The sequence below is a fragment of the Delphinapterus leucas genome, chromosome 7, assembly GCF_059928025.1.
Source record: "Delphinapterus leucas isolate spDelLeu-1000000601 "Yukka" chromosome 7, BTC_Dleu_Yukka2, whole genome shotgun sequence".
NCBI classification, from domain to species: domain Eukaryota; kingdom Metazoa; phylum Chordata; class Mammalia; order Artiodactyla; family Monodontidae; genus Delphinapterus; species Delphinapterus leucas.
In genome coordinates this window covers 77810401-77833024 of record NC_143135.1, presented here as the reverse complement: position 1 = coordinate 77833024, position 22624 = coordinate 77810401, and the positions used below count along the sequence as shown (strand labels likewise).

At 38.6% G+C, this 22624-nt stretch overlaps 1 protein-coding gene across 2 annotated transcripts in view; it reads left to right on the top strand.

Moving 5' to 3' along the window:
• The window catches only part of TMEM123 (transmembrane protein 123), a 72420-nt gene that overhangs the window by 46263 nt on the left and 3533 nt on the right, over positions 1-22624 (top strand). For both annotated transcript variants that reach the window (XM_089915456.1, XM_022562044.3), the window contains exons 3-4: positions 19264-19683; positions 20845-20998. In XM_089915456.1, coding sequence (XP_089771582.1) covers positions 19264-19683; positions 20845-20998 — 574 coding nt within the window. The remainder of the gene's footprint in view (positions 1-19263; positions 19684-20844; positions 20999-22624) is intronic.

The following is a 22624-nucleotide window of genomic DNA, read 5'->3' as shown; positions in this document are numbered from 1 at the left end:
GAATTTGTTTATTAGTTCTAACACTTTCTTTGTGGAGTCTTTAGGGTTTTCTATTTATAATACCATGTTATTTGCAAATACTGACAATTTTACTTCTTTCTCTCTAATTTGGATGCCTTTTATTTCTTTTTGTTTTTTTAGAAGATGTTGGGGGTAGGAGTTTATTAATTTATTTATTTTTGCTCTGTTGGGTCTTCGTTTCTGTGCGAGAGCTTTCTCTAGTTGTGGCAAGTGGGGGCCACTCTTCATCGTGGTGCGTGAGCTTCTCACTGTCGTGGCCTCTCTTGTTGCAGAGCACAGGCTCCAGACGCGCAGGCTCAGTAGTTGTGGCTCACGGGCCTAGTTGCTCCGCGGAATGTGGGATCCTCCCAGACCAGGGCTCGAACCCGTGTCCCCTGCATTAGCAGGCAGATTCTCAACCACTGCACCACCAGTGGAAGCCCCTATTTCTTTTTCTTGCCTAATTGTTCGGGCTAGGACTTCCAATACTGTGTTGAATAAAAGTGGTGAGAATGGGCATACTTGTCTTGTTCCTGATTTTACAGGAAAAGCTTTCAGCTTTTCACTGTTGAGTATGATGTTAGCTGTGGGCTTATCATATATGGCCTCTATTATGTTGAGGTACATTCCTTCTGTGCCCACTTTGCAGAGAATTTTTATCATAAATGTTGAATTTTCCTAAATGCTTTTCCTGCATCTAATGAGATAATCATATGGTTTTTATCCTTCATTTTGTTAATGTGGTATATAACATTGATTTGCAGATGTTGAACCATCCTTGCATCACTGGAATAAATCCCACTGGATTATGGTGTATGATTCTTTTCATGTATTGATGAACCCAGTTTGGTAATATTTTGTTGAGGATTTTTGCATCCATATTCATCAGGGGTATTGGCCTGTAATTTTCTTTTGTTGTGGCATCCTTGTCTGATTTTGGTATCAAGGTAATGCTGACCTCTTAAAATTACTTTTGAAGTCTTCTCTCTTCTGTTTTTTTGGAAGGCTTTTGAGAAGGGTTGGTATTAATTCTTGAATATTTGGCAGAATTCACCAGTGAAGCTGTCCTGTCCTGGACTTTTGTTTGCTAGGAGGTTTTTCTTTTGTTTCGTTTTTTGTTTTTAGGGTTTTTTTTTTTTCTATTTTGTTTTATTTATTTCTTTATACAGCAGGTTCTTATTAGTCATCAGTTTTATACAAATCAGTGTATACATGTCAATCCCAATTGCCCAATTCAGCACACCACCACCCCCAGCCCCCCACGGCTTTCCCCCCTTGGTGTCCATACATTTGTTCTCTACATCTGTGTCTCAACTTCTGCCCTACAAACCAGTTCATCTGTACCATTTTTCTAGGTTCCATATACATGCCTTAATATACGATATTTGTTTTTCTCTTTCTGACTTACTTCACTCTGTATGACAGTCTCTAGATCCATCCATGTCTCAACAAAGGACTCAATTTCATTCCTTTTTATGGCTGAGTAATATTCCATTGTATATATGTACTACATCTTCTTTATCCATTCATCTGTTGTTGGGGATTTAGGTTGCTTCCATCACCTGGTTGTTGTAAATAGTGCTGCAATGAACATTGGGGTTGCATGTGTCTTTTTCAATTATGGTTTTCTCTTGGTATATGCCCAGTAGTGGGATTGCTGGATCATATGGTAATTCTATTTTTAGTTTTTTAAGGAACCTCCATACTGTTCTCCATAGTGGCTGTATCAATTTACATTCCCACCAACAGTGCAAGAGAGTTCCCTTTTCTCCACACCCTCTCCAGCATTTGTTGTTTGTACATTTTCTGATGATGCCCATTCTAACTGGTGTGAGGTGATACCTCACTGTAGTTTTGATTTGCATTTCTCTAATAATTAGTGATATTGACCAGCTTTTCATGTGCTTCTTGGCCATCTGTATGGCTTCTTTGGAGAAATGTCTGTTTAGGTCTTCTGCCCATTTTTGGATTGGGCTGTTTGTTTCTTTAATATTGAGCTGCATGAGCTGTTTATATATTTTGGAGATTAATCCTTTGTCCGTTGATTCATTTGCAAATATTTTCTCGCATTCTGAGGGTTGTCTTTCCGTCTTGTTTATGGTTTCCTTTGCTGTACAAAAGCTTTTAAGTTTCATTAGGTCCCATTTGTTTATTTTTGTTTTATTTCCATTACTCTAGGAGGTGGATCAAAAAAGATCTTGCTGTCATTTATGTCAAAGAGTGCTCTTCCTATGTTTTCCTCTAAGAGTTTTATAGTGTCCGGTCGTACATTTAGGTCTCTAATCCATTTTGAGTTTATTTTTGTGTATGGTGTTAGGGAGTGTTCTAATTTCATTCTTTTACATGTAGCTGTCCAGTTTTCCCAGCACCACTTATTGAAGAGACTGTCTTTTCTCCATTGTACATCCTTGCCTCCTTTGTCATAGATTAGTTGACCATAGGTGTGTGGGTTTATCTCTGGGCTTTCTATCTTGTTCCACTGATCTGTGTTTCTGTTTTTGTGCCAGTACCCTATTGTCTTGATTACTGTAGCTTTCTGGTACAGTGTGAAGTCAGGGAGTCTGATTCTTCCAGCTCCGTTTTTTTCCCTCAAGACTGCTTTGGCTATTCGGGGTGTTTTGTGTCTCCATACAAATTTTAAGATTTTTTGTTCTAGTTATGTAAAAAATGCCATTGGTAATTTGATAGGGATTGCATTGAATCTGTAGATTGCTTTGGGTAGTATAGTCATTTTCACTATATTGATTCTTCCAATCCAAGAACATGGTATATCTCTCCATCTGTTGGTATCATCTTTAATTTCTTTCATGAGTGTCTTATAGTTTTCTGCATACAGGTCTTTTGTCTCCCTAGGTAGGTTTATTCCTAGGTATTTTATTCTTTTTGTTGCAGTGGTAAATGGGAGCGTTTCCTTAATTTCTCTTTCAGATTTTTCATCATTAGTGTGTAGGAATGCAAGAGATTTCTTGGTATTAATTTTGTATCCTGCAACTTTACCAATTGATTAGCTCTAGTAGTTTACTGGTGGCATTTTCAGGATTCTCTATGTATAGTATCTTGTCATCTGCAAACAGTGACACTTTTACTTCTTCTTTTCCAATTTGTATTCCTTTTATTTCTTTTTCCTCTCTGATTGCCATGGCTAGGACTTCCAAAGCTATGTTGAATAATAGTGGTGAGAGTGGATATCCTTGTCTTGTTCCTGACCTTAGAGGAAATGCTTTCAGTTTTTCACCATTGAGAATGATGTTTGCTGTGGCTTTGTCGTATATGGCCTTTATTATGTTGAGGTAGGTTCCCTCTATGCCCACTTTCTGGAGAGTTTTTATCATAAATGGGTGTTGAATTTTGTCAGAAGCTTTTTCTGCATCTACTGAGATGATCAAATGGTTTTTATTCTTCAATTTGTTAATGTGGTGTATCACATTGATTGATTTGCCTATATTAAGGAATCCTTGCATCCCTGGGATAAATCCCCCTTGACCGTGGTGTATGATCCTTTTAATGTGTTGTTGGATTCTGTTTGCTAGTATTTTGTAGAGGATTTTTGCATCTATATTCATCAGTGATATTGTTCTGTAATTTTCTTTTTTTGTAGTACCTTTGTATGGTTTTGGTATCAGGATGATGGTGGCCTCATACAATGAGTTTGGGAGTGTTCCTTCCTCTGCAATTTTTTGGAAGATTTTGAGAAGGATGGGTATTAGCTCTTCTCTAAATATTTGATAGCATTCACCTGTGAAGCCATCTGGTCCTGGACTTCTGTTTGTTGGAAGATTTTTAATCACAGTTTCATTTTCATTACTTGTGATTAGTCTGTGTATATTTTCTATTTCTTCATGATTCAGTCTTGGAAGGTTATACCTTTCTAAGAATTTGTCCATTTCTTCCAGGTTGTCCATTTTATTGGCCTGGAGTTGCTTGTAGTAGTCTCTTAGGATGCTTTGTATTTCTGCGGTGTCTGTTGTAACTTCTCCTTTTTCATTTCTAATTTTATTGATTTCAGTCCTCTCCCTCTTTTGCTTGATGAGTCTAACTAATGGTTTATCAATTTTGTTTATCTTCTCAAAGAACCAGCTTTTAGTTTTATTGATCTTTGCTATTGTTTTCTTTGTTTCTGTTTCATTTATTTTTGCTCTGATCTTTATGATTTCTTTCCTTCTGCTAACTTTGGGTTTTGTTTGTTCTTCTTTCTCTAGTTCCTTTAGGTGTAAGGTTAGATTGTTGATTTGAGATTTTTCTTGTTTCTTGAGGTAGGCTTGTATAGCTATAAACTTTTCTCTTAGAACTGCTTTTGTTGCATCCCATAGGTTTTGGATCGTTGTGTTTTCATTGTCATTTGTCTCTAGGTATTTTTTGATTTCCTCTTTGATTTCTTCAGTGATCTCTTGGTTATTTAGTAACGTATTGTTTAGCCTCCACATGTTCGTGTTTTTTACATTTTTTTCCCTGTAATTCATTTCTAATCTCACTGCGTTGTGGTCAGAAAAGATGCTTGATATGATTTCAGTTTTCTTAAATTTACTGAGGCTTGATTTGTGACCCAAGATGTGAGCTATTCTGGAGAATGTCCCTTGTGCACTTGAGAAGAAAGTGTAACCTGCTGTTTTTGGATGGAATGTCCTATAAATATCATTTAAATCTATCTGGTCTGTTGTGTCATTTAAAGCTTGTGTTTCCTTATTTATTTTCAATTTGGATGATCTGTCCACTGGATGATCTGTCCATTGGTTAAAGTCCCCCACTATTATTTTGTTACTGTCTATTTCCTGTTTTATAGCTGTTAGCAATTGCCTTATTTATTGAGGTGGTCCAAGTTGGGTGCATATATATTTATAATTGTTATATCTTCTTCTTGGATTTGATCCCTTGATCATTATGTAGTGTCCTTCCTTGTCTCTTGTAACATTCTTTATTTTAAATTCTATTTTATCTGATATGAGTATTGCTACTCCAGCTTTCTTTTGATTTCCATTTACATGGAATATCTCTTTCCATCCCCTCACTTTCAGTCTGTATGTGTCCCTAGGTCTGAAGTGGGTCTCTTGTAGACAGTATATATATGGGTCTTATTTTTGCATCCATTCAGCGAGCCTGTGTCTTTTGGTTGGAGCATTTACTCCATTCACATTTAAGGTAATTATCGATATGTATGTTCCTATGACCATTTTCTTAATTGTTTTGGGTTTGTTTTTGTAGGTCCTTTTCTTCTCTTGTGTTTCCCACTTAGAGAAGTTCCTTTAGCATTTGTTGTAGAGCTGGTTTGTTGGTGCTGAATTCCCTTATCTTTTGCTTGTCTGTAAAGCTTTTGATTTCTCCTTCAAATCTGAATGAGATCCTTGCTGGGTAGAGTAATCTTGGTTGTAGGTTCTTTACTTTCATCACTTTAAGTATATCATGACACTCCTTTCTGGCTTGTAGAGTTTCTGCTGAGAAATCAGCTGTTAACCTTAAGGGAGTTCCCTTGTATGTTATTTGTCATTTTTCCCTTGCTGCTTTCAATAATTTTTATTTGTCTTTAATTTTTGCCAATTTGATTACTTTGTGTCTCAACATGTTTCTCCTTGGGTTTATCCTGTATGGGACTCTCTGCGCTTCCTGGACTTGGGTGCCTATTTCCTTTCCCATGTTTGGAACGTTTTCAACTATAATCTCTTCAAATATTTTCTCGGGTCCTTTCTCTCTTCTCCTTCTGGGACCCCTATAATGCGAATGTTCTTGCGTTTACTGTTGTCCCAGAGGTCTCTTAGGCTGTCTTCATTTCTTTTCATTCTTTTTTCTTTATTCTGTTCCACAGCAGTGAATTCCACCATTCTTTCTTCCAGGTCACTTATCCATTCTTCTGCCTCAGTTATTCTGCTCTTGATTCCTTCTAGTATAGTTTTCATTTCAGTTATTTTATTGTTCATCTCAGTTTGTTTGTTCTTTATTCTTCTAGGTCTTTGTTAAACATTTCTTGCATCTTCTCTATCTTTGCCTCCATTCTTTTTCCGAGGTCCTGGATCATCTTCACTATCATTTTTCTGAATTCTTTTTCTGGGAGGTTGCCTCTCTCCACTTCCTTTCGTTGTTTTTCTGAGGTTTTGTCTGTTTCACTATCATTATTTTCAATTCTTTTTCTGGAAGTTTGCCTATCTCCACTTCATTTAGTTGTTTTTCTGCGGTTTTATCTTGTTTCTTCATCTGGTACATAACCCTCTGCCTTTTCATCTTGTCTATCTTTCTGTGAATGTGTTTTTTTTTTTCCCACAGGCTGCAGGAATGTAGTTCTTCTTGCTTCTGCTGTCTGCCTTCTGGTGGATGAGGCTATCTTTAGGAGGTTTTGATTACTGATTCAACCTCCCTATTGGTCTGTTCAGATTTTCTGTTTCTTCATGATTCAGTCTTGGAAGGTTTTATGTTTCTAAGAATTTATCTATTTCTCCTAGGTTGTCCAATTTTTTGGCATATAATTGTTCATAGTAGTGTCTGAAAATTCTTTGTATTTCTGTGGTATCTGTTTTGATGTCACCTCTTTCAATTCTGACTTTAGCTGAAAGTTTGTCCATTTGTTGTTTATCTTCTCAAAATGGCAGCTCTTGATTTCATTGATGTTTTCTATTGTCATTTTAGTCTCTATTTCATTTTTCTACTCTGACCTTTGTTATTTTAATTCTTCTAACTTTGAGTCTCATTTGTTTTTTTTTCTAGTTTCTTTAGTGTAAAGTTACGTTGTTTATGTGAGATTTTTCTTGTTTCCTGACGTCAGCATTTATAGCTATGCACTTCCCTGTTAGAATTACTTTTGCTGCATCCCATAAGTTTTGGTATGCTGTATTTACATTTTCATTAGTCTTAAGGTATTTTTTGTTTCCTCTTTGATTTCTTCTTTGACCCATTTGTTCAGTAGCATGTTGTTTAATTTCCACATATTTGTGCACTTTCCAGTTTTCTTCTTGTAATTGAATTCTAGTTTCCTACCATTGTGGTTGGAAAAGATGCTTGATATTATTTTAGTCTTCTTAATTTTGTTAAGACTTGTCTTCTGGCCTCATATATTATCTATCCTGGAGAATACTCCATGTGCACTTGAGAAGATTGTGCATTCTGTTGCTTCTTGGATGAAATGTTCTGTATATATCTGTTAAGTCTCTATGTTCTAACATGTCATTTAAGGCCAGTGTTTCCTTATTGATTTTCTGTCTGATCTATCCATTGATGTAAGTGGGGTATTAAAGTCCCTCATTGTTATTGTATTGCTGTCTTTTTCTCCCTGTAGGTCTGTTAATATTTGCTTTATATATTTAGGTGCTCCTATGTTGGGTGCATAAATATTTACAAATATTTTCTTATTTGTTTAACACCTTTATGTGATGCCCTTCTTTGTCTCTTATTAATATCTTTGTTTTAAAGTTTATTTTGTCTGATGTAAGTATAGCTACCCCAGCTTTCTTTTTGTTTCCGTTTGCAGGGAATATATTTCTCTATCCCCTCTCTTTCAGTCTCTGTGTCCTTGTATCTGAAGTGAGTCTCCTGTAGGCAACATATAGATGGGTGGGTTTTTTTAATCCACTCTGTATCTTTCAATGGGAAAATTTAGCCCATTGACATTTAAAGTAATTGTTGATAGGTATGGACTTACTTCCATTTTGTTAATTGTTTTCTGGCTGTTTTGCAGGTCCTGTATTCCTTTCTTCTTCTCTTGTTGTCTTCTTTTGTGGTTTGGTGACATACTTTAGTGGTATGCTTAGATTCCTTTATGTTTTGTGTATCTACTAGAGGTCTTTTTCTTTGTGGTTACCTTGAAGCTTACATATAAGAACTTATTTATAACAGTCTGTGTTAAGCTGGTAACAACTTAAATATAAATAGGTTCTAAAGCTCTACAGTTTTGCTCTCCCCACCCCCACGTTTTATGTTTTTGATGTCACATTTACATCTTTTTATCCTGTGTATTCTTCAACTAATTATTATAATTATAGTTATTTTTATTAGTTTTGTGTTTTAATCTCCATACTAGCTCTATAAGTGATTAATCTACCACCTTTACATTAGATTATTCTGAATTTTACCTTTACCAGTGATACTTATTCTTTAATATGTTCTCTGTTACTGATTAGCACCTTCTTGTTTCAGCTTAAAGAAGTCCCTTTAACATTTCTTATAAGGCCAGTTTAGTGGTGAACTCCTTTAGCTTTTGCTTTTCTGGAAAAACTCTTGATCTCTCCTTCAATTCTGAATGATAACTTTGCGAGATTGAGTATTCTTGGTTGACAGTTTTTCCTCTAAGCACTTTGAATATATTGTGCCACTCCCTTCTGGCCTGCAAAGTTTCTGCTGAAAAATCTGTTGGTTTTATGAGGATTCCCTTATATGGAATAGGTTGGGGGGTTTTCTTGCTGCCTTTAAGATTTTCTCCTTGTCTTTATCTTTTGACACATTAATTATAATGTGTCTTTGTGTGGGTCTCTCTGGGTTCATCTTATTTGGAACTCTCTGGATTTCCTGGATCTGGATATCAGTCCCTCCCCAGGTTGGGAAACTTTTCAGCCATTATTTTCTTTCAATAAATTTTCTGCCCCTTTCTCTCTTATTTTCCTGGGACCCCTATAATGCAAATGTTGGTCTGCTTGATGTTGTCTTGTAAGTCCCTCAAAGTATCTTCACTTTTTTTTCCACTCTGTTTCCTTTTTGCTGCTTTGATTGGAAGAGTTCCACTGTCCTGTCCTTGAGTTCACTGATCCTTTCTCCTGCTTTATCTAGTCTACTCTTGAGCCCCTTTAGTATATTTTTCAGTTATTGTATTCTTCAGCTCTGTGACTTCTTTTGATACTTTCTTACATTTTCCCTTTGTTGAAGTTCTGACTGTATTCATCCATTCTTCTCCCAAATTCAGTGAGAATCTTTATGACAGTTATTTTGAACTCTTTATCAGGTAAATTACTTATCTTTGTTTCATTAAAGTCTTTTTCTGATGTTTTATCTTGTTCTTTCCTGTGGAACATATTTCTCTGTTTCTTCATTTTCCTTGATTCTCTGCATTGGTTTCTATGCATTAGATGAAACAGCCACCTTGCCCAGACTTGAAGGAGTGAGTCCATGCAGGAGATGAACCTTATTGTTCAATCCTGCCCTAGCTCTTGGTTGTCTCTCAAACTTTTTTGATTGTTAAGTAGTCTATTTTGTTTTTAATGGATGCTAGTAGCTGAGAGTATGCCAAGACCTGTCAGTGTAGGAGAGGATCTCAGTCCGCACCTAGACTAAACCTGATTGGAAGCTAAACCCTCAGGTAACAGCTTTCAAAGTATGCAAATATATACAGTTCTCCTGGACCACAAACATAAGTCCCACTGGCAGCTAGAGCCAGGTGATCTGGAGGTATCCCCTGGGCAGCATCACAAAATTGGTACCTCAGAAAAATGGACAGCCTCCTTTCCAGAAGATCCCAGAGACCTGGAATGAGGCAAAGAGAGAGTGCAAAGATGGTGTCCCCTGGCCTCCATTCCCGAGAGCGCCTTTGTAGGCCTCTAAAAGTGTGCCAAACCCTAAGCCTGCCCCTCAGGCCAAAGCTCCTGGACAAGCAAGAAGGCCTCTCTCTCAGAAAGATCTGCTATCTGCACAGTTCTCTGGGGGTGGTAGCCAGCCAGGAACTACCTTTGCATTTGTTACAGTCCCATGGGACCTAGGAACACAAGCCCCCCTGGCCTCCAGAGCCAGGCAATCAAGTGCATCCCCTGGCGGTGTGGGGGGCGGCAGCCACAAAAAACAGGGCACCAGACACATATACAAGTCCACTCCAGGATACACTGGTGCTCTGGAGTGTGGCAGAGGGAGAACATGAAGATAGCACCCACCCCCCAAGTCTCTGGAAAGGATTGCGATCAGCCCTTAGATGTGTGTTTAATTAGAAGCCTGCCCCTCAGGCCTAGCTGATAAGATAATGGGCCTCTTTCACAGAAAGGCTGAGCTCCTGGGTCTGTTGCCTCTTGCTGTGCCCTGGGGAGTGGTAGCTGGTTGAGAGCTCTTTCTCTGTTGGTTACAGTCCTATGGAACTTGTGAGCATATACCCTGCTGACCAGAGCCAGTCATTCTAAAGGTCTCCCCTGGCAGCAACCACAAAAATTGGGGCACCAGAGATGGGCATAGGCTCCTTTCTGGGAGATCCTGGTGAGCTGGAGTGAGGGAGAGCACAAAGATGGTGCCCGCCAGCCTCTGTCCCTAGAGGGCACCCCAGTAGGCCCTTAGACATGTGTTAGATTAGATTCCTTCTGCTCATACCAAACTTGAAGATTAGCAAATGAGCCTCTTTCACATAAAGTCTGGGTGCCTCTCAATTGACTGCCTCTGAGCTGGTCCTTGGGGTGGGGTGAGTCTGAAGATGAGTGCCCTTTAAGAGCCATTTCTCAGTTGGCTATGGCCTTGGGGGTCTCAAGGACATGGCCCCATTGGTTTTCAAAGCTTAGAGGGCTCACCTCTCAGGTGCAGGTCTTAAAAGTCGGGTGCCTGATGTGGGGTTCAAACCTTTCACTCCTCAGGGAGAAGCTACGGGTTTTGAGTTCCCTTCTGATTGTGTGTCACTGCAGCAGGTTGGGGGCAGGAGCGGGTTGCAGAGTTTATGGCGAGATTGTGTCAGCCTCTCCTTCCTGCCTCAGTGTTGGTTTTTTTCTCATTTGCCCGATGTGTAGGAGTCACTCAGCCAGTTTTGGGGTGTCTTTTTTCCCAGAGGAAATTGTTGTGTAATTGGCTGTAGATTCAGTGTGTCTATGGGAAGTGGTGAGTTTAGGATCTTCCCATGTCATCATCGTGAACCAGTACCACTCATCACCTTTTCTCTGATTAGTAATTGTATAGTATATTTCTTTCCTATACCTTCACTTTCAATACTTCTCAGCTTTTTGGAATCTTAGTTTTAAGATATATTTTTTATGAACAGTTCATAATTTTGCTATCCAGTTGATAATCTTTGTCTTTTACGTGGCCTGTTTTGTACATTTAATATAACTTCAGTGTAATTTCTGGGCTGGGCCAGGAGCAGTAATAGGGTTTCACCAGGTAAAGAATGGGTGGGAAGCATCCCAGGCAGAGGAAGTACTATAACAAAGCAACAGAAGTAAATCGACCGCATAGGGAAAGCTGAGTAAATCTGCTGGGGCGGAAAAGAGTAGCAGAAGATTAGGCAGCAGAGGAGACCGTGGCCTTGTCATCACGGCGAAGGGATCGCTTTTGGCCTCTTCCCTCCTTGCATAGTGTGGAGCACATGCTAGAAGTGATCGAGTTCTTCCAAAACGGTGCCTGGCACTTACATAGAGTAAAATGAAAATGCAAGATGTAGGTCTTGCAATTAATAACCAACTAATTCCATTTAAAAGGTAAGATAATACAATTAAGAGTCCAGAAAAATGCAAAATAAGGAGATAAATAATAAAATAAAGTTAAAAATAAAGGAGTATCTGAGAAGGATTGCATCTTTATTGTTTCTGCAGAGCCTCCTAGCATTGTTCTTGGCGCTGAGTAGGTATTGGATTGGCCAAAAAGTTCATTCCAGTTTTTCTGTGACGTCTTAGGGGAAAACCTGAATGAATTTTTGGCCAGCCCAATAATACTCAGTGCTGGGAGGAGTGAGAAGCCAGGCTGACTGGAATGTGTTGGGGAAGAATAGCAGATAGAGTGAATTCTATTCTGTGGAGAGTGGAGATTGCCAGGATGAGAGGCTGGGAAGGTTTGGAGCAGGAACAGAGGAAAAATAATATCAGCTTGCCTGATGCCCTTGTGAATGTGATTCTTGCCTTATTTATTTATTTATTTTTAATTAGCTAGGGTTACAAATTGTGGGCTGGGTCTGTGGTAATGAAATAGAATGGGAAAGACCTATGGCAATATCATAACAAAGCCTGGATATTGTCTACACAGCCCCGGCCAGCTCAGCCTTGGCTGAGTTGGGTTCTGACTGCCTTGAAAAGCCAAGTTCCTTTTCTGACCCTCTCTTGCTCATCTGCTTTCTGTACAGCTCTGGGAATGCACAGGATCGCCCTTCGGAATGAATTTCCTTAAACAAACCTGGACTGTGTCACAATTGTTAGTTCTCACTGTCTGTAAGGCAGATAATTGCCTTGACTGAAAATGCCTCTTTCAGCTCCTGCCAGAGTTTATATTAAAAGATTTAGGTAGAGTGATGATAGTGTAATAAAATGTGGGAACAGAATTTATTACAGATGTACTATAACTTATTTAAAACACCCCAGTTGTTATTTTTCTGTGTTCATATATATGTATAGAGAGAGAGAGGTTTTTTTTCCTTTTTGGAATTTTAATTTTTGAATTTAGAAGTTTAGGAAAATATATTTGATTTTCAGAAAATGGACAGCTCTTTATGATGATATATTTTTTAAAGCCCAATTTTCTCTTAGATTGTTTTAAATCTAGATTTTTCTTGATTTTTTTAAAAGAACTTTTTAAGATTTTTTTTCTAATCTATATTTTTCAGTTCTGTGGATTTTTGGTCCTCAGGTAATTTGAATTCAAGGAGAATTTTCATAATGTACAATGAGGAAAGGCCCCTTTGCTTTCTAAATAATGAGTACTTCTGGGATTACACTGATACTTAGATTCTCTATAGCAGGGGTCCCCAACCCCCAGGCCACAGACCAGTACCAGTCTGTGGCCTGTTAGGAACTGGGCCGCACAGCAGGAGGTGAGCGGCGGGCGAGTGACCGAAGCTTCATCTGTATTTACAGCCGCTCCCCATTGCTTGCATTACCACCTGAGCTCCGCCTCCTGTCAGGTCAGCGGCGGCATTCGATTCTCATAGGAGCTCGAACCCTACTGTGAACTGTGCACGTGAGGGATCTAGGCTGCACACTCCTTATGAGACTCTAATCCCTGATGATCTGGCTGGGGAGTGGCTGCAGATACAGATTATCATTAGCAGAGAAGTTTGACTGCACAGAGATCATAATAAATCATTTGCTTGCAGACTCATATCAAAACCTTATCAGCAGACTTCCCTGGTGGTGCAGTGGTTAAGAATCTGCCTGCCAATGCAGGGGACATGAGTTTGATCCCTGGTCCGGGAAGTTCCCACATGCCGTGGAGCAACTGAGCCCATGCACCACAACTACTGAAGCCCGTGCACCTAGAGCCCGTGCTCCACAACAAAGAGAGGCTACCACAATGAGAAGCCCGCGCACCACAACGAAAAGTAGCCCCCGCTTGCCGCAACTAGAGAAAGCTCACGCACAGCAATGAGGACCCAATGCAGCCAAAAAATAAATAAATAAATAAAAATTTAAAAAGCCCTATCAGTGAGTGGCAAGTGAAAACAAGCTCAGGGCTCCCACAGATTCTGCATTATGGTGAGTTGTATAATTATTTCATTATATATTACAATGTAGTAATAGAAATAAAGTGCACAATAAATGAAATGTGCTTGAATCATCACAAAACCATCCCCACCTCCATCCGTGGAAATCTATGGGAAAGAGATTTTCAAGGTTCTCAGTGTTTAAAAATATTCCAAGAGACACACACAAGACTAGTACTAGCTGCAGACTGTACTTAGAATCATAGAACCCTCAAAATGACTCTGTGGCACCAAAAATTTATGATCCATGATCTTAAATAGCTCTGTATTTTTGACAACTATAATAGGAAATGAAAAACTACTACTATCCCGTTTTAAAATAACTGAGATTTTTTAAAAAAATGAATGTGAATTTTCAACTCTGGTTTAAGTGTGTATCTGATACCCCAAAGAAAACAAATTGTCACTCTTAACTTTGAAATATTTAGGTTAAAGGACAAAAATGGCACTTAGATAGTTTGGGGCTTAAGGTTATAGGAATAAAGAAAGTTATTTCAACACAACATAGTTATACAAAGATACTTGGAATAAATCCAGACTTTGAAGAGGATGAGTACTTTTACCTGGTACCAGGAAAAAACAGTCTGCTTCATAGTGTCCTTGGTCTTGCTGTAATAAGAAGGTGGCCGGCTGGTGTTAATAGAAAAAGACCTGGAACATCACTTTTTTCTTCTTGGATATTTATATCAATGAACTGAAAATACCTTTAAGAGCATTCTCTTCGATGTGCTGTTATTCAGATGGCAGTGGTGATAATCATGGAAGCAGATCTGACTGACTACTACTCAGCCTCCTGTAAGGGAACTGTGTAGTGCAGCTCTGTAGGAGAGGTATATTCTGTAGAACAAATGCTGAGATACAGAGTAACCATTCATTGAGCAGGTCCTCCGTAGGAGGCACTGTGCTAAGTGCTCAATACAAATTATGTCAGTTATTTCTCCCAAACCCCTGTGATATCCCTTTTTATAGATGAGGAAGGAGACTGAATCTCAGAGAGGTTAAGTAACTTGTCTAAGGTAACCCAGCAAGTAAGTGGCTGAGCTGATCCAGAGCTTGAGCTCGTTCCCACCATGCCTGAAAAATATCACTAGCACTTGGTAAAGAGAAGAGCTCAGTACATGGAAGTGCGAATTCTGTCATAGAAAAATTGTGCTCCAGGGATAGTTCTCTTATTACAGAACAGGAACGGAGTGCTGATGGGACTGTCTTGAGTATTTTTTCAGCAGTGACAAAACATCAACTCATCCCTGTTTGTACTTTCTCTGTTTTGTCCCTTTTGCGCCTGAACATGGCAGTTGCTGGGACGGAGGGTGCATGGGTGCTCTTACTACAGCCCTTCACTTTGTTTTCCTGTGATTATGTTAGTTGAAACCAAGAATTAGGGTCAAGAAATTCTTACAGCTCTGAAATCTATAGGTGATCTTAGGTTTCATTTAAGAAGTTTTGAGAGTAGTTTGACAAGTACCGAATGACTTAATTCATCTCACAGTGATTAGTTGCAAGGATCTGTGAAAGGAACAAGCTCAGCACAGCCACTGGCGAGTGCTGTGTCTCAGCTGCCTGAAGACGCGTTTTGTTAGCAGTGAAAGAACTGTGGTCCTGAGTGCATTAGTTTGCTAGGGCTGCCACACAAAGGACCACTAACTAGGTAGTGTAAACAGCAGAGATGTATCGTCAGATTGTCGACAGGGTTGCTGCCCCCTGAGAGAGGATCTTTCCTGTGCCTTTCGCCTCGTTTCTGGTGTTTTGCTGGCAATCTTTGGCTTTCCTTGGCCTGTTGGAAGCATCACCGTGATCTGTGCCTTCGTCTTCACATGGTGTTCCTCCCGTTTGTCTGTCTGCCTCCAAATTTCCCATTTTATAAGGACACCAGGTATTTAAGGCTCATCTTCATAACCTCATTTTAACTTCATTATAATCCTCTGTAAAGACCCTGTCTCCAAAAACGGTCACATCCTAAACTACTGGGGGTTAGGGCTTCAACATATGAATTTTAGGGGGACATATAACACTAAATAAGTGTTAACAACTGTGTGCCACATACACCCCTTCCCGCAGCTCCACTTACGTTAGCTGAGGTGTTATCCGTAGTACGTAGGTCCAGTTTATTGAATGAGTTGTATTTAGTAAGGTGTCTCTCCTTTTCAGAATAATACCAAAATAAATAAAAGTCTACAATGATTGGAATTTCTCCCTCTGCCAGCCTGGGCCTGCTTCGCGTTTGGAACCGACAGTGGGGAATTTGACACTGTCGGCTTCCTTCCTTGCTCTGCCTTTCTCCCCCTCACTTCTCCTGGTTTTTACCCTTCCAGGATCAGGCCTAAAGGGGCTTAAGGGGAAAAGCCAGCTGGGATGTTTTCATCTGACGAAGGTGCCCCCTAGGTGGCGGATGTGGTTCTCTTTGGTAGATTCCGGGGAGACCCTACAGCTGGGGCTTCCCCCTTCAGCTCCCCTGATGCAGTAGGGCCTCCCCTCCAGCTGACCCTCTCACTACACACCCTTGGCCCCTAGCTTTTGGTGTTCCACTTCTCTGCTGGTTATCTTCATCCCTCTGCGCAGAACTCTCTGGGGAGGCTATCTTTTAAGGCAGCCCCATGCTGGCTATGTTTCACGGGGCCTGGTTTGGTTCTTGGGAAACACGCACCTTTGCTGTCAGTGGAAATAAGAGTCTACTCCCAGCGCAGCCTTTTACACTCTGCTGACAGGTAGAGACAGCTCAGCCATAGCCTCTCGCCTTTAGAGTTACTTTTCAGGCTTGAGTCAAATCTTAGTCTTTGTCGCTTCAGGTCCAGGAGATACTGGGCCTGCTCTTCGGGTGATTCCCTCGGCTTAGTTTGAGGTGAGCGGCTGCGTTCTCCTCTTTTCCTCCGTGGGCAGAGGTGGAGGTGGACACAGAGCACACTTGACACTTTCCAGTAACGTACCCTCTTTGGGCCTTTATAACTTGTTTTGTTTTGATTTGATGTTTTTGTACTGTTTTTGATTGAGATATAATTGACGTATAACATTGTATTAGTTTTAGGTGTACAACATAATGATTTATATATTGCAAAATGATCACAATAAGTAACATCTATCATAATCTATAATAATGTATATAACATACAACACCTATTTCATCATATTTAGTTACAAAATTTTATTTCTTGTGATGAGAACTTTCAAGATTCTCTTAAAAACTTTCAAATATACAATATAGTATTATTAACTGTAGCCATCATGTGCTGTACATTACCTCCCCATGACTTATTTATTTTATAACTAGAAGTTTGTACCTTTTGACCACCTTCACTCATGTCACCCACCCTCCACGCCGTTACAACTTCTGCTTCTCAGAGGCAGCGGGAGACTGACTGGCTAAAACAGCAAAGTCAGATAGGGCTACACCCTTTCCAAGCCCTGCATGGATGCTCTGTTCTTCTGACATCTCTGCAGGTACTCACTGAGCCACGCTCTGCAGGGCACTGCTCAGTAGCTGAACAGTTAAGGGAGAAGGAAGACACCCAGACGTCCATGGTGGGATGGTCTCATTTGCAGAGGAGCACAAATGACCGTTTACTTATATTACAGACAAGGGGGTTGAGTCATGGAATGTGAGTTCTGACCTTGAAGAGAGCATCCTTGCATTGCAGTTATCACATTTAAACATCATGAAATACACCTTAACATAAAAATTATTGGCCTGTTTTGTCAATTTATAGAAAATTTTAGCTGCTTAGTGGTTTCTGTAACACATTTGAATTTTCTTAGTGAAGAACTAACCTGTTACAGCTCCCTGTTTTTGCCCGTGTTACTTCATACGTATCTCTGAAGAATATCTTATTATGGCAGGGAGAAGAGAGTAGGCTGTGTGTGTATGTGGAATCCAAAAGCAGAATTGTGTTCATTGTTTTGCTCTGCAAAGATCATTCTGTTCTAAAGATATGATATAAATGATGGTTCTTTGCTGTATTTAATTTCATTATAATAGAATTCATTCTCTACATTAAAATAATAGGTGATTATTTCAACGCTAAATTATATTATATGTTTATAGAGCATTCAGAATTGAATAATAAAAGACTAGTCCAAGTTCATAGCATTCTACTTGAATAATTATGATTTATTCACCTATATAATACAAAAGTACTGATTCCTTTGGTCTTTTTTAAAAAATTAGGTAATAGTGGAAGAGATCACACAGTAAAGACCCAAAGTTCACAAAATGTGATAGGAATTTAAAGAGTAAAAGCAGATGGGCAGATAAGCACTATTAAAACCAGCCTGTAAAATTGAAAATAAATATTTGAATTCTTTGAATAAAAAGTCCAGAATAGGGGCTTCCCTGGTGGCACAGTGGTTGAGAGTCTGCCTGCCGAGGCAGGGGATGCGGGTTCGTGCCCCGGTCCGGGAAGATCCCACATGCCGCGGAGCAGCTGGGCCCGTGAGCCATGGCCGCTGAGCCTGCGCGTCCGGAGCCTGTGCTCCGCACGGGAGAGGCCACAACAGTGAGAGGCCCGCATACCGCAAAAAAAAAGAAAAGAAAAAAAAAAGTCCAGAATAATTGTGAAAGGGTGATAATGCATGAAGTAATCACTTTTGGTATGTGACAGCAGCAGTGGTACAGAGAACCTGAAGGCCTTGTGCTGCTGTCACTGGGGAAAAGGAGAAGGCAAGCCCGGTGGGTAATTCTTTCCACTTTAGTTCTTGGCCATAAAGAGTAAAATGGGAGTATATAGGCAACATAACAAACCACTAAACCTGCAAGTAAACTTTGAGACTAGGAAACTAACACAGAAATAAATTACATCCTATTAATAGGGCAAAGAGATTTTTCATTCCTTAAATAGTATATACTAAATTATAATAACTAAAGTATCTTTAGTTGTAAACATCAGTTAGGTTGTGATGTTACAATGAAGATAGAGTATGAAAGAATATTGTTAAGACAGAAAGGTTTGCTTTTGGTCATAGGGCATTTTGTACATATATAGATATTTAGTATTTATTTTTGGTCATAGTGCTTATTTATTTATTTCCAATTGTTTATTTTAAATTAACACCAATGGTTCTCCTTTACAAAATTGGCTTTTGCTTTTTTTTTTTTTTTGCGGTGCGCAGGCCTCTCACTGTTGTGGCCTCTGCCGTTGCGGAGCAACAGGCTCCGGATGCGCAGGCTCAGCGGCCATGGCTCACGGGTACAGCCGCTCCGCGGCATGTGGGATCTTCCCGGACCAGGGCACGAACCCGTGTCGCCTGCATCGGCAGGCGGACTCTCAACCACTGCGCCACCAGGGAAGCCCGGCTTTTGCATTTTTAAAGGTTTCAGAAATAATTTTAGAAATACCTTCCCAATGACAGAAAATTATCACCAGTGTGAGATTTCCAACTAGCCACGTTCTGTGATGTTGTTTCACTTCCTAATGCACCATGGGAACTGGTTTTACTCTTAGGAAGAGTATCTTGCTCATGCTCACATCCTACTGGGGGGTTAGAAGCATGCAGCTACTGTTTGTCCTCAAAGCTTTTTGGAAGAATGTGGCAGAGAAACCTTAAAACTTTAAAAACCCTTTTTATATCCATTGGTTTCATAATCCATTCAACTAATATTTGTGACATGAAGCATGGAACATTCAGACACAGAGATGGTTAAGACACTGTCCCTCTATCGAAAGAACTCAGTCTTCCGGCTTGTTTCTTTTTTTCCCATACGTTCACAAAAATTTCTTACTTTACGTAAATCCAGGCTTGGTTCCTGTTGAATATTTTACTATACGTTTTATGGCTTCTTGCTGTGTAGTACAAAGTATTAATAAGCTAAGTATCTTTCATGATGCTGTGTTTGTTAGACCTTTTTCTTTATGTATGACCACGAAAGTCAGTGAAGTGGGAGTTAATTATCTACGTCATAGCTCTGGCTTTAATGTTTCTTCATATTCTTGCAGCCCCACAGGTACTTTTCAGCCATACAGGTGAATCTTCCAACTTCAATGTGAAACCATCAAAAACTCCAGTTTCCCCAGTCTCAAAGATGACAGCTACCACCTCAAAACCCATAGCAAAACCATCAACAACTGCAGCTGCCTCAGTCTCAAATAACGGGACCGCCACTACCTTGAAAACCATAGCAAAACCATCAACAATTCTAGTTGCTTCAGTCTCAAATAACGGGACAGCCACCACCTCAAAACCCATAGCAACATCTAAAATGATAACACCAGAGGTCTCAACAAATATGACTTCCACCACCTTAAGGTCTACACTCAAAATCACAAGTGTTTCACAAAATATATCCCAGATATCAACATCCACAATGACCACAATTCACAATAGTTCGGTGACGTCTGTTTCTTCATCAGTAACAAGTATGTATAAAAATGGACCTATTTTTCCTATGCTGAAAAAATAGTTGTTAAAATGCCACATTTACATCATTCAATTCTGTAAAAATGTAGAAATTTAGACAATTATTTCTCATTTCCTGAATAAATTAGTTGTAGAGATCAGGAAGAGTCAGTTGACTTAGTAACTATCTTGTCCCTTTAAAAAAATTAGCTTCCAACTTAACCATGCCAAATCATGACTGTATGAGATCCATCCGTAAATAAATAATTTATCCTAACATGGGATTTTATTTTGCATGGTTTGAAAACTTGTCATACCTTTAACTCTTTGAACCTCATTCTAGAAAGGAATTAGGCAGGCTCAGTCTCCATGATTTCTAAACCTAAATCATGGAGAACTTTGGTTTTAATTTACTTGTGCCATAAAAATATTTTTTAATGGTATTATATATAGTCACATATGTAGTATTAGTCTCAGCACTCTTTATTTTTTTGCATTTGTTTAAAATATAATGCCTGTGAAACCATGAATTCAAAAACCTTAAGATTCTGTTTTAAGTTATCCAAAGTTGAAGTTCTGTTTAAAAGCTAGTGATTACATTTATCAGAACAAATAGCAGACTTCATGGTTTCTTTTGTGTGTTTTTATATACTTCTATTCCAAATAGTTTATTTTTTTTATTACTACAATTTATGTATTGAAATCAACTTTAATGTCTCAGGGGCTCTTGACTCCATAAAATTAAAATAGTTAAAATTCCCAATTTATTCAAAAGGAGAAATTTCAATTAGAAACATTTACTCAAATTGGATCCAGTTTCAAGATTTCAGCTGTTACCCAGACCTGTTTTGTTTAAGGCATGAACTCTTAAGAAAATTCATAAAAGAATTAACCAAATCTTGCTGCCTCTGAGGTTTTGGTAGACCATCCAAGCCCAGTCTCACCTTAAGATCTTGGGGTTGTAGGCACTGGGGATTTAAGGGATGTGTTGGATCAAGTGAAGAAAACTAGAACCAGTCACTAGACACAAAATCATCTGGAGAGCACCTTGATGTGCTTACGATTCCCCCTTGTCCCCAGATCAGCATTCTTACATAGAAATTCAGAATGTTTTAGCTTATTACAATATGTTTAAAAAGCACTAAAGCCTTATTTTTTTGTTTCCTTTTGTTTTCTTCTAGTCACAGCAACTATTATTTCTAAGGAAAATAAAGGATCAAAATTTGATACTGGCAGCTTTGTTGGTGGTATTGTATTAACACTGGGAGTTTTATCTTTTCTTTACATTGGATGCAAAATGTATTATTCAAGAAGAGGCATTCGGTATAGAACCATGTAAGTTTTGATTGGCCAGGACTTTTTTATTATTATTAATTCTGTATTTAAATATCATGACAAAATATCAGAGTAGAGCGAGTGTTCATCTCAGGGATTAATAATTTATAGATTTATGAGTTATATTCCCATTAATCCTCTATGCCCAAAGCAAATTGTTTATGTGCAAGCTTGTGATTATAATTATTTGCAAATGCAAATGGATATACCTATAAAAATGATTGTATTTTATTAGTGTCATACTTTTTTTTTTTTTTTTTTTACCAGAGACCCAAGTTTAGCCAGTCCTTTTCACTTGCTTATACCTCTAATTGCAAGAAATACCATTATCAGGTCTCCTGAGGCTGTTGACCTAGTGTTACTGACAAACACAAGACATACTAAAATAACATCCTTGATAAAAATGTGATTTTTGCTTTCTGTGACAAAGAAAATAAATTCTTCTGACAGCCTCATTTTCCCTGATACTGAGTTGTTAGTATAATATACATTATCAGTTAATCTGTAGCAAAACTGTCTTTTCAGGTGAGCTTTATCAACAAGTCCCCAACAACAAACTATGTCATTCTAAAGATCTGATGGTTTTTGGAGGTATCATCTCCCAATTTTTATTATTCCAGCAAAGTCCTTTCGGTTTTTTCTTTTGAGCCTTATATGTACAAGAGCAAATCCATTCTTTTGATTGTTAATGTATGTATAAAATAAATACCATAGAATAGATGACCATTATCCAAGATTTGTTTAAGTTGTCATATGCATATGTGTCTCACACAGAGTTTCCATGTCAGAAACACTTGGGAACTACTAATTGAGCAAAGTAAAATAGAATAGGTTACTTTACTATAAGAATACTGTAAGCCTTTGATATGTTGATGTACATTATGAATTTTTAGGAGGAGAATATAGTATGAAAATATGTCTCAAATTTTTCATTGAACTAAGCAAACCAGACTTTAAAAAAAGTATATTTAAATTAGAAGTTACCTTCCACATACAGTATCCATCATATCGAACTTACTTTAAAAGCGCATCAAGGTGGTGTTTTGTCAGATTAAAAGCACATTCAGAAACATTCATTCTTTTCTCTTTTAGATCAACCCGTAAAAGAAAAAAATACATGAAGGAAACTGACTAAACAGAGTTGACTCTAAAAATGCTTTAAAGTTTGAAATATTTTTTAAAACCACTGTGTTTTTAGAAATACTTACCATCTGTTTTCTTGGTAAATTTCACCAGTTAAACAGAAAGCACATTTTGATTATAGTAAATTTAATGCAACTCCTTTTTTATAATATCAATATTTATTGATATACTTGAGGCTATAAAATATTGAAGGAATTAAATTTAAATGTGTTGTTTTCATTTTAATGTGCCTTAACTACAAAGTATATAATTTTAGCTTTATGGACTTTTTCCTCACGTATACATGACCACATGATGCTGCATGCCCTGTGGAGGACATCAGAGTCCAGAATCCCCATAACTGTAAGGACAGAGCTGTGTGGCATGTAAGGAAGGCAGTGTGACTCTAACAGGAGTCTTATTCATATCAGAACCAGTAGATGGTGAAAACACCATATTTAGTTGAGTCTAAGTACACATTTTTGTTTTTGTGTATTTCCACAT